The sequence below is a fragment of the Dama dama genome, chromosome 10, assembly GCF_033118175.1.
Source record: "Dama dama isolate Ldn47 chromosome 10, ASM3311817v1, whole genome shotgun sequence".
In the NCBI taxonomy this organism is placed as follows: domain Eukaryota; kingdom Metazoa; phylum Chordata; class Mammalia; order Artiodactyla; family Cervidae; genus Dama; species Dama dama.
In genome coordinates this window covers 5333242-5344626 of record NC_083690.1, presented here as the reverse complement: position 1 = coordinate 5344626, position 11385 = coordinate 5333242, and the positions used below count along the sequence as shown (strand labels likewise).

The window sequence follows — 11385 nt, the reverse complement described above, 5'->3', positions numbered from 1 at the left end:
TGGTTGGTTGACAGGGGCACATCTCCCTCTTCAAAAGAGTTGTGCCGGATAAAAAGGAATGGGAGGGTATCCCCTGGCAGTCCAGTGGGAACTAGGATCCCGCAAAAAAAAGGGGGTGGGGGTGCTGGTGTGAAGGGCAGACACCGCCTTAAGGGAGGCAATCAAGTAGAAGGTGATTAGAAAAGAAAGTTGTAGGAGAATACAAAAATACATTCAGAGGACTTCCCTGGTTGTCCTCTAGTATTGCATTGTGTATCTGCATTATGCATTGACCAGACCTCCCCAGGGGCAGAAATACCTGCTCAACCATAAAGATCAATTTTTCTCCTGCCGCTGGCCATGAAACTCCTGAGATAATAGCATTCCTTTCTCAATCCTATAAGGAGTCAGGATGTTGATATATTAGGGCGGTATTAGGCTGCACCTTATTAATGTTACTAGATATATTACTGTATTCTGCCTCTTTTACGAGATTGAGGTTTCTCGCATTACCAGACCTGTGACTGAGTCTCGAATAAAATTAATGACAATTAAACAGCTTGAAACAATTGACCTTATAGATGATTCTATGAGATCAGTGATTGTAATAGTGTATCTCTAGATATGGGAAGAAGCAGCAAGCGAGAACCATTTCCCTGACCATGACCAACGGTATGACAGGTGGTCCAGAAGCTTATGGCTTTTCTTAACAGGGCCCTTTGTCAGCCCACAAAGGGCCCTGTTAAGAGTAGCCAAACAAAGGTCCATATAGTCAAGGCTATGGTCTCCCCTGTGGTCACATGCAGTTGTGCACGCTGGACTGTAAAGAAGGCAGAGCGCCAAAGAATGTATGCCTTCAAACTGTGTTGCTGGAGAAGACTCCTAAGAGTCCCTTGAACAGCAAGGAGATCAAACTAGTTAATCTTAAGGGAAATCAACCCTGAATACTCATTGGAAGGACTGATGCCAAAGCTGAAACTCCAGTATTGTGGTCACTTGATGGGAACAGCCAGCTCATTGGAAAAGTCCCTGAAGCTGGGAAAGATTGAGAGCAGAAGCAGAAGAGGGCGTCTGAGGATGAGATGGTTGGATGGCATCACCGATGGAATGGACATGAATTTGGGCAAACTTTGGGAGATGGTGAAGGACTGGGAGGCCTGGCGTGCTACAGCCCATGGGGTCACAAAGAGTTGGACATGACTGGGCGACTGAACAACACCAATAGGGCCTCGTCCAGTAATAGCGCATTGAATGGCCTATCGATGAAATTCTGACCTGAGAATAAGCATTCCTAGTACCAGGGGACAAACTATTCACGAAGTGCCTCCCAAACTTTCGTTAAAGTTGAGATCAAAAGGGAAGGAATTGTAAAATAAAGAATGTTGCCCACCATCCAGTTCTACAGGAATTGAGTCATTAGTCACAATAGTCACTGATTTACAACACACCCTGAAATGGTGAAGATCGGGATGAGGCACTTTGTGCTCTAGGAAAACTGGCAGAAATGGCCCTCAGGTAGATATTTTCAGGAGAAATTTTTATGAACCCAGTTTCTTGTATCTTCCCATACTTGGAAATGCACTAAAACCATTAACTAAGATTTTTTCCTCACGAATAACAGTAACTTTCTCCCAAGATGTGTGCTTTACTGCCTGTGCATGTGTGCTAAGTCCCTTTGGTTGTGTTTGACCCTTTTTGACCCTATGTACTGTAGCCCATCGGGCTCCTCTGTCCATGGGATTCTCCAGGCAAGAATACTGGAGTGGGTCGCCATGCCCTCCTCCAGGGGATCCCAACCCAGGGATTGAACCTACTACTCTTATGTCTCCTGCATTGGCAGGTGAGTTCTTTACCACTAGTGCCATGTAGGAAGCCTGTAACCTGTAACCTTTTCTCAAAATCACACCCTCATCTCTTTAGAACAGTTCTCAGAGCTCAGGTTGACTGGAATAAAATTTTCCATTTCTTTCTTAGACTGGCCATTGTTTATTTTTTTTAGTCAACAATCCCTTTTATTTTTTTATATCTAAAACTTTTTCTGTTTTATTTTTTTAACTACGAAACATTATCTTTGGGGCTTCTTGGTGGTCCAGTGGCTAAGACTCCACCCTCCCAGTGCAGAGGGCCCAGGTTCGATCCCTAATCAGGGAACTCGATCCCACATGCCGTAACTAAGACCCTGTGCAGCTAAATAACATTCTTTAAAAAACAAACATACAAATGTTATCTTTCTACACATTTGTGTTTAGGCGTGTAAATGCATCCAAAAGAGGGAAGGTTTATACACTAGAATGACAGAGGATGGGAAAGCTCATTTGTGATATGTATCTGTACCATTTAAATTTTTTATGAGAATGAATAATTGAGTCAGGCAAAATCAAATTTAAAGGGATGAATCTTGGGACTTTGCTGGTAGTCCAGTGATTGAGACTGAGCTTCCACTGCAGAGGACATGGGTTCAATCCCTGGTTGGAGAACCACGATCCCACATGCAGCAGAGCAACTAAGCCTTAATACTCAACTCCTGAACCTGCGTGCCGCAACTAGAGTCCTTGCGAAAGATCCCACATGCTGCAACTAAGACCTGATACAGCCAAACAAATATTTTAAAATAGATAAGTAAAAGAATGAATTTTAAGACTGCCTGCTGTCCCAAACACGCATACATAAAATTGAACTAAACCGAGTGGCAGTGATTGGAGGAGGGGTTGCCTCAAGAGTTCCAATGAGATAACGTGGTCCTAAGTCTGCGTCTGATATGTAGGAGAAGCCCAGAGAAGAGTTCTCCCTGTTATCATCATTAGTACATGGGCTGACTGGACTGACAAGTGCTTTGCAGGAAGTCCTTTGTCAGATATAAGGTCCCACAGGAGGTGCTGAGTCATGGCTGAGCTAATGCCAGTCAGTCGCCAAATCTTTTCCCTTAGGCCTCAGGGAACCCCCTGAGGTGGGTAGCTGGGGCTTCAAGAAACAAGACCTTTGCCCAGGCTGCCTGTCTGCCCACCCACTTAGGGACAGCTCCCTGGTACCAGCACCATTGACCAGAAGCCGAGGGCAGAGATGCTCTTCTCTGCCACTCGCTGTCTGCACTGATTTCCAAGCTTTGGGTTCAGTGATGCCAAAGGGCATTGGAGTTGCTCAAGTCCCACTGTGGGAGGCTCCTCTCAAACCCAGTGACCAGGGCTGAGCAGCTTCATGGGCTTGTAACTAGAGCAGTCATACTGGGTCCCCAGGCTCAGAAGCATCTTAGGCTTGGTTTAGGTTCTGCTACCACAGTCTTTAAATTCTCTGTAATTTTTAAACAATGGGTCCTGCATTTTTTTTTTTTTTTTTTGCACTGCGCCTTACACAATATGCAGCTGGTCCTGAGACTTTCCTGGTGGTCCAGTGGTTAAGACACACCCTTCCACTGCATGTGACAAGGGTTTGTTCCCTGGTCTGGAAAATTAAGATTCCAGATACTGTGGGGTGAAGCTGAAAAAAAAAAAAAAAAAAGATTTCTGCAACTGGTCCCATTGAGGATCTTCTTGCTTGGGTTTATTTCCTTAAAGTGGAGACCTCAGAATATCGAGTTTTGTGGCTTAACCCACGCAGTTGAAGAAAAGTCTCATCTTTTATCAGAATAATATGCACTTGGGTTCCATTCAGTAAGTTATTGAGTTCCTACTAAATGCTGGACATTGTGCCAGGAGGAAGAGAGACAGAAATAAAAAAGACATGGGGCCAACTCTTAGGAAGCCCACAGTCTAATACGGTAGAGACCATGTCGCCAGTGGAATAGAGATGGGAATGAAATAGTAGCTATTCTAGCCTAGGCGTCAGAGAGGGCTTCCTGGAGGAAGTGATGGGTATGTGACGCGTTAAGGAATGAGTAGGAGTTAGCCCTATCTAAGGTGGTGGGAGGAAGGTACACAGCCTGAGCTCCGAGAATAACGTAATAGGCTGTGGAGGAGGCAATGCAAGGCTTATGCAAGATAAACATTCTATTTAGATGACATCTTCACTTATAGACACAAATGTGTATTTATTAAAATAAATACATGCATCTTACAATACATAATGACCACTATTTTACATATATAAAATACACATTACTTTGTGGGTTATTTCCACCACTAAATTTGGGAAAATAACACCAGTTTTAGTTTGATTTCCCTGTAACTCCAGTGCCTAGTAAATGTTTAGACAGTCAATCAGCAAATATTTTTTGAGCCACTATTTGTGCCAGGTACTGTTTTAGGTGCTGGGAAATTGAGCCATGAATGGAGACAAGTGCCTACTGTTACAAAACTGACATTCCTGCAGCGGTCAGTACACATTTTGGAATGAAGGGAGGGGAAAAAAAAATGCTTTTATCCGAGTCAGCAATAAAATTTCAGAAGAGGAGTAAGAGGGTCATTTTTGAGTTTTAGTTGAACAACAAAGAAATATATCTATATAATTTGCGGAATTCCCTGGTTGTCCAGCAGTTAGGACTCCTTGCTTCCACTGCAGGGGGACACCTGTTCATCCCTGGTCGGGGAACTATCCCACATGCCTTGGGGCGTGGCCCAAAAAAAAAAAGAAAAAGAGAAGAGAGAGAGATCTTTTCTATTAAAAAGAATTCAAACCTGGGCAAGTAGTAGCAACCTCAAGTATGAGTCAGGGATACAAGAACTGAGACAGAGCCTTGGGTGTTAAGAGTCACTAATATAGATTTATCTTTCAAAGATCAGATGTTCATGCAAAATAAAAACTATTTACTTATTCGTTTTTGCTTGGAGCAGTCGTCACCACCAGCATTCGCCTGTGCAGTCCTCGTCTGCAAGTACATTTGAGTCAGACCCGATTGACGCAAATTCGGTTTACGTAGGCCCGGGGCGGGCGGCTCCAGACCTTCGGCAGAGTTCGCCCGAGTTGGGACGAACCATCGTGTGCCCGCGGAGGGGGGTGGCATGTCCGCTTCGCGCAGAGTCAGGACCCGGACGGCGGGGATTCGGGAGCAGACCAGCCTGGGGTCCCTTCACGCAGGATGCCTGGGAAAGCGTGGCTTTTCCGGGTTGCAACTGGAGGTAAGGGCCAGGGTCGGCGCCACATGTAGGCTTGCATCCCCCCAAGCTGTGGACTCGGCTGCAGAGCAGCGGCTCCCCAGTTCCCGGGCCGTTTCACACCTGGGCCTCCACTGGGAGGTACAGCCGGTCTCGGGGACCCGGGAACCGGTCCGAGGGGACGGGGGTGGCGGAGTCCCTATCTTTCCCGGCCGGACCTCCCCTTGGGGCCTACGCGACGCGCGCGCCCCTTCGCCCACTCTGTGCCTCTCACTGCCCCTAGACTTCTCGGGACCACACCTCCCGCTCGCATGGCGGACAAGAAGCTGGTGGTGGTGTTTGGAGCCACAGGTAAGCGAAACCCCCAAAGGAGGCGCTGGACCCTTCACCCAGGACAGCCTGGGGGTCCGGCCGGCCCCGCCCCCCAGCGCTGGGGGGCGCCACCCTCGGCAGGCCTCCCAGGCAGCTTCCACCCTGCAGGTCTTTCTGATTCTCCACAGGTGCCCAGGGGGGCTCAGTGGCCCGGACGCTCCTGGAAGATGGGACATTTAGGGTCCGAGTGGTGACCCGGGACCCTGGGCAGAGGGCAGCGAAGCAGCTGGGGCTGCAAGGCGCAGAGGTAGTGCAGGGAGACCAGGATGACGAGGCCAGCATGGAGCTGGCCCTGAGCGGCGCTCACGCCGCCTTCATTGTGACCAACTATTGGGAGAACTGCAGCCCGGAGCAGGAGGTCAAGCAGGTGAGGGCAGGCCGCAGGGCGTCGGGAGGGAGTGGGGTGGCCAGGGCAGGAGCCGGGCATCTTCAAAGAGCTCCCAGCCTCCCTGCAGGGCAGCTCTGACTTGTCAGAGAGGGGCTGTCCCCTGCCTGTGATGACGGACACTGCAGCTTTTCCCTCCTCTTCCATGCAGCCCTCCTAGACTTTGATAAGGGCAGGAGGTGACTTCTTTTTCATCCAGTGACTTAAGATATCATTCATGTACCGTACTGTTCACCCTTTTGACATGTACAGTTCAGTGATTTTTCACCTGTTTGCAAAGTTGGGCCGCCATCACCACTACTAATTCCAGAACATTTCATCACCCCCAAAGAAAACACCATACCTCTTGGCAGTCCTTCCCCATTCCCCCTCCCAGGCAACCACAATCTGCTTTATGTCATCCAGTGACTGCACATTTTCTAAACAACTCTGCTGACCCATGCTGCTGCTGCTGCTGCTAAGTCGCTTCAGTTGTGTCCGACTCTGTGCGACCCCATAGACGGCAGCCCACCAAGGCTCCCCCATCCCTGGGATTCTCCAGGCAAGAGTACTGGAGTGGGGTGCCATTACCTTCTCCCTGCTGACCCATAATTTTCTTAAAAGGTACACATTTTAATTGTACAATTTAATGATATTTGAAGATAAATATGCACATATAACTGACTTCCCAGGTGTCGCTAGTGGTAAAGAACCCACCTGCCAATGCAGGAGACATAAGAGACATGGGTTCGATCCCTGAGTCAGGAACATCCCCTGGAGGAGGGCATGGCAACCCACTCCAGTATTCTTGCCTGGAGAATCCCCTGGACAGAGGAGTCTGGTGGGCTACAGTCCATAGGGTCACAAAGAGTCAGACACTTAGCAGACACACAGCACACATACCCATGGAACTACCATTCTAATCAAAATATGGTGGTGAGGGACAGGGAAGCCTGGCATGCTGCAGTTCACGGGGTCACAAAGAGTCAGACACAGCTTGGCAACTGAACAACGACAACAATCAAAGTATAATCCATCACCAACATTCCCCAAATCTGCCATGTCCCTTTTTAGATGTGTCATGTTTCTCTTTATTCTGTTTTCCACCCAGCTTCTCTCTGGTCGGTGGCTGTTGAGCCCAGGCTGCCGTGGGAGGGATGTGAGACGAACATGCATCTTTTTAAAATCTCCTGGAAGGTAGAGACACTTGCAGTGGGCCTGTCACATAGCAGGCGCTTGGGTATTTGTAGAAGGTATGACTGGCGCAGCCGAGGTTCCGGGGCTGAGACCCCTGGCCATCGGCTTTCAGTCCTGCCTCATCCACAGCTCCCCACTGCCTTGGCTGTGGACGTGACTTCCCTGAGCTGGTCTCTTTTTCCTCTTATGTAAAGGGACCACTTTGGTCCATAAAGGGAAGCTGGACTGGACCACTGGTCTCTTTGTTTTTAACCTCGAACCTTCAGTTGCTGTCTTACCTGGAAGCCCATCTCAGCGGGTGTACAAAGAGAACTTTTCTGGTTCATGCAGATCCTGTCAACCTGACCGCCTGTGCCATAACAAATGACCACAAGCCACGTGGCTTAAAACAACAGGAATTTATTCTCTCCCAGCGCTAAGTCCAGGAGTCCAACAGCAAGGTGTTGGCCCTGCACTGTCTGGAGGCTGGCCTCTTCCGGTGTCCGGAGGTGCCAGCTCTTCGTGTGGTCACGTCACTCCAGGCTCTGCCTCTGTCTTCACGCGGCCTCTCCTCTTCTCCCTGTCTCCTCTTCCATCTCTCATAAGGACACTTGTCATTGGGTTGAGGGCCCACCAGGGTAATCCAGGATGATCTCAAGTTTTTTAGCTTAAAAAATATCTGCGGAGACCCTCTCCCAAACGATGTGACATTCACAGGCTCTGGCGGATGGGAGGTGGACATGTCTCTTGGGAGGCCACCATCCAGCGCCCTACACGGCCTTGTGCAGCAGGGTCCCCATTTAACTGACGAGGCCAGAGCAGTTAGACCCTTTGTCCTGGAAGGCACAGCCAGGGCGCTGCAGAGCCAGTCTGAAGCCCACGTGGTGTGTCTTCTGTGCTGAACGGCTGAGCCATAGCGCTTCCTTAGGGGACGGCTGGGGCTCTCCAAGGAAGACGGCACAGCACGGGGACAAGGTGCTGTCTAAGCACAGGCAGAGACGGGAAGCCTCTGTGCGCCCCCTCCCAGGTGGCACATGGAGGACTTTGGTCTAGTACCCTGGAAGGTGGGACAACCTGGATGATCTAGAGAAGGGGCGCTAAGGCTGTGTGGCTGGTGGGAGACTTATAATCCTGGGGTAGACGATGTGATGCTGTGGGAGCCGCACAAGAAAGGGGAGCCTTATCAGAGAGGTTAGTGGCCTGTGGCTCTTGGCAGAGTGGCCTCTGGGGTGGGAGAGCCAGGGCCACGACAGGGACACACACCCTTCCTCTGAACTTTGTGGCGTCTCCCTTCCTGCCCGCCTGCCAGGGAAAGCTGCTGGCCGATCTGGCCAAGCGCCTGGGCCTGTGCTACGTGGTCTACAGCGGCCTGGAGAACATCAAGAAGCTAACCGGGGGGAGACTGACAGCAGGACACTTTGACGGCAAAGGGGAGGTGGAGGAGTATTTCCGGGACATCGGCGTCCCCATGACCAGCGTGCGGCTGCCCTGCTATTTTGAGAACCTCCTCTCCTACTTCCTGCCCCAGAAAGCCCCGGATGGAAGGAGCTACTTGCTGAGTGAGTGTGCTCCCTCGGGCGTCTGCTGGCACTGTGCGGAGCCACGGTGACCCAAAGAGTGGGCTTGTCCTCCGAGGGCTCCAGGTCTGAGCCCCGGCCCTCTCATAGTAGACCCATGACCCTGCTGGGCCTCCGTGTCCTGTCCCGTGAGACGGGCATGACCCGGACTTCCCCAGGGAAGATCTGCCCAGTGCGGGGATGCTGTGCTGTCTGTTGGAGAGCTTTGCAGAAATGAGCATGGTTCTTGTTTCTGCCTCATCAGTGAGGAGAGGGTTTGGAGGGCTAGGTCCAGTTGATTTCCCGGGGGTAGGAAAGCACTTTCTTCTCTGCCCGTCTGCACATCTGCAAACAGCGTGGAGGGCGCCGTGTCCGACCTGTGTCCTGCCGCTGGTGGGGCAGCAGGGGAGGCTCGGCAGGCAGAGTGGGAGGGGTCAGAGCCCTCCCCTGGCTCCTCACCTCTGCATGATCCCTGCTCACCCTCCCTTGGGCAGAGTCTGGGCCTGGTGTTGGCACCCTGACACCACCCTTTACAGTTTGCAGAGCCATCGTCAGAGAGTCGCCTGTGTTCCATCACTGAGCTGGAGTTCCATCCCCACAGGCTCCTGGGTGGTCTGAATGGGCAGCCGTGGGAACTTTACAGGCAGGGCTGGAGGGCTCCAGGTGCCTCATCTAGACAGAGCTCTGCCTCTCCATCCCCAGAGCCACACCGTGGCCGGTAGAGTCGCTTGTTAACACGTTTGTCAGCACCCACCACGCTCTGGGCTCGGCCTCAGCCTTGGCCAGCCGAGCTTTCTTGCTGGTGTTTGGAGCACCCTCCGTGGGCATCCGCGTCAGGAACTGGGGCTTGCACCCATTCTTGGGCAGGGTGCCTTTCAAAGCCCCTTCCCCTCCTTCTGCTTGTTTCCATCTCAGGCCTGATGGGTGGCAGGCCTGGAGTTCTCCCCAGCCCGGCTCCCAGGATTTGAACGGCCTGCCAGCGGCAGAGCTCCATTGTGTCCCGTTTCCTGACTCAGTTCTGCTGCTGACCCTGGGGTGTCTGAGTTAGGCCAGGTGCTGACCTGTGCGCCAACCAGCTGGTGGAGACCGACCCCTCAAGAGACAGGGGCCAGCACACCCCTCTCCCCCTCCCAGGCTTGCCCATGGGTGACGTGCCCATAGACGGCATGGCCGTGGCTGACCTGGGTCCCGTGGTGCTCAGCTTGCTAAAGACCCCAGAGGAGTACGTCGGCCGGAACATCGGGCTCAGCACCTGCAGGCACACGGCGGAGGAGTACGCTGCCCTGCTCGCCAAGCACACAGGCAAGGCGGTGCGCGACGCCAAGGTGAGAGGCCCGGCGGGACATGGAAGCCCGATCCGAGCGGCTCTGTGGGTAGCAGGGGAGTGGCATCCTGGGCTGCCCCGCGCTCTGAGCATCACAAAGCCTAGTTCATCCTCAGAGAAGGCTGACGTCGTGCGGTTCTCAGGAGCGAAGTGTGGCTGCTGGGTGAGATGTCTGGCCCTGGCAGAGGGCCAAGTGGCAAGAAAGGGCTTGTGGAAGAGGGCCCAGTAGGGGCCAAAGCAAGGAGGGAGAGCACGGGGTGTCTTGGGCTCCTTGGTGCAGGGGAAGGAGGCTGGAGTGGGCCCCATCTGGCTCCTTTCCTTGGCCTGGCACAGTCCCCTCCTTCCCTCACCTACCCTGTCCTCCTGTCCAGACCCCTGGGTTTGTTGTTTCTTCTCAGTTTGAGATTATGGGATACTCAGAGTTATTAAACGACCGAAACCACCCACAGAGCCTCCCAGACGCAAACAGAGCAGTAAATGGGGAGAGACCAGGGCAGGACACGTTTTGGGCTCAGATTTTGCTCCCAGCCCTTAACACCCACCTGTGTGTAACCAGAGGCCCAGTCCCTGGCCCCTCTCTGTCTTGGTTTCTTCATCTGTAAAGTGGGCGTATGGAACGTATCCCATCCTCGGGCTGCTGTGAAGACTGAACGGAATAACTGATGTAGAGGCTCCCTTGGCACAATGAATGCACTAGAAAATGTGCACTAAATGGCTATTACTATCTAAACAAAGAAAGCCTGAGGCCGTCATGGAGGGTTTGGGAGCCAAGGAGTTAAGGTTCAGTTTGGTTAGGAAAGGGGAACAGCTTTGGTGTTTTAAGCAAGAAAATGATGAAAGCAGAGTCCTGCTGTGGAAGGGACTGAGACGTTTTCACCTCGTGATCTTGGAAGAACAGGATATAAATTGCCCTGGAACAGTGGTTTTTGAAGTTTCATCTCTTTAGTATCAATGGTTTTCAGATGAATTCAGGGGGACAAAGTAGAGGCTGAGGTACCAACAGTGTAGTCGGGGTGCTGCCGACCCTAAGAGACGCTCCTCTGCTTGCAGACAAGCCCCGAGGACTACGAGAAGCTTGGCTTCCCCGGCGCCCGGGACCTGGCCAACATGTTCCGTTTTTATGCCCTGAAACCTGACCGCAACATCGAACTGACCCTGAAGCTCAACCCCAAGGCCAGGACTCTGGACCAGTGGCTAGAGCAGCACAAAGGGGACTTTGCAGGGCTGTGACCCTGCCCGCCTCTCAACCCCGTCTGGGGGGACAATGGGGGGTGCGGTCACAGTGACCCTCTCTTGTGTTACAAGAAAGTTTATTTTTTAAATAAAGGCCATTGTTCTCACAGATGGCTTCCAAAAGAAAAGCGCTTTGTTTCATGGTTTGGGGTAGGGGTGGCAGATGCTGGGGCACCAAGGACATGAAAATTCCAATAGGAAGCGTCAAGTGCCCAGCCAAGTGGTGGCGGGGGCCAAGAGGACCCCCAACCCAGCCCTGCAGCCAGGGGCGACGTCTGACACCCCTGCACACACACCCTTCCACTCCAGAACATCTGGTCATCCGCATGTTCCTTCTGAGTTTCAGGGTGGGAA

General features: G+C 51.9%; 1 protein-coding gene across 3 annotated transcripts; it reads left to right on the top strand.

Moving 5' to 3' along the window:
* The first annotated feature begins 4822 nt into the window (after window positions 1-4822).
* On the top strand, window positions 4823-11140 carry NMRAL1 (NmrA like redox sensor 1). 3 transcript variants are annotated; one of them, XM_061152746.1, is made up of 6 exons: window positions 4823-5030; window positions 5290-5357; window positions 5507-5745; window positions 8228-8477; window positions 9609-9799; window positions 10849-11140. In XM_061152746.1, exons 2-6 carry the CDS (start codon window positions 5318-5320, stop codon window positions 11026-11028), a joined length of 900 nt encoding a protein of 299 aa, XP_061008729.1. In that variant the 5' UTR covers window positions 4823-5030; window positions 5290-5317; the 3' UTR covers window positions 11029-11140. The 3 variants fall into 3 exon arrangements, with proteins under 3 accessions (XP_061008729.1, XP_061008728.1, XP_061008730.1); XM_061152745.1 differs by lacking the exon at window positions 4823-5030 and adding an exon at window positions 5100-5147; XM_061152747.1 differs by lacking the exons at window positions 4823-5030; window positions 9609-9799; window positions 10849-11140 and adding an exon at window positions 9390-9602 and having other exon boundaries at window positions 5154-5357.
* The last annotated feature ends 245 nt before the right edge of the window (window positions 11141-11385 follow it).

What these genes read in the sequence shown, in the direction of transcription:
- NMRAL1 (XM_061152746.1), top strand. Translation starts at nt 5,318, where the DNA reads ATGGCGGACAAGAAGCTGGTGGTGGTGTTTGGAGCCACAG. An exon ending in TGGAAGGAGCTACTTGCTGA is followed by an intron (nt 8,478 to 9,608) that starts GTGAGTGTGCTC and finishes TCCCCCTCCCAG; the next exon opens with GCTTGCCCATGGGTGACGTG. An exon ending in AGGCGGTGCGCGACGCCAAG is followed by an intron (nt 9,800 to 10,848) that starts GTGAGAGGCCCG and finishes CTCTGCTTGCAG; the next exon opens with ACAAGCCCCGAGGACTACGA.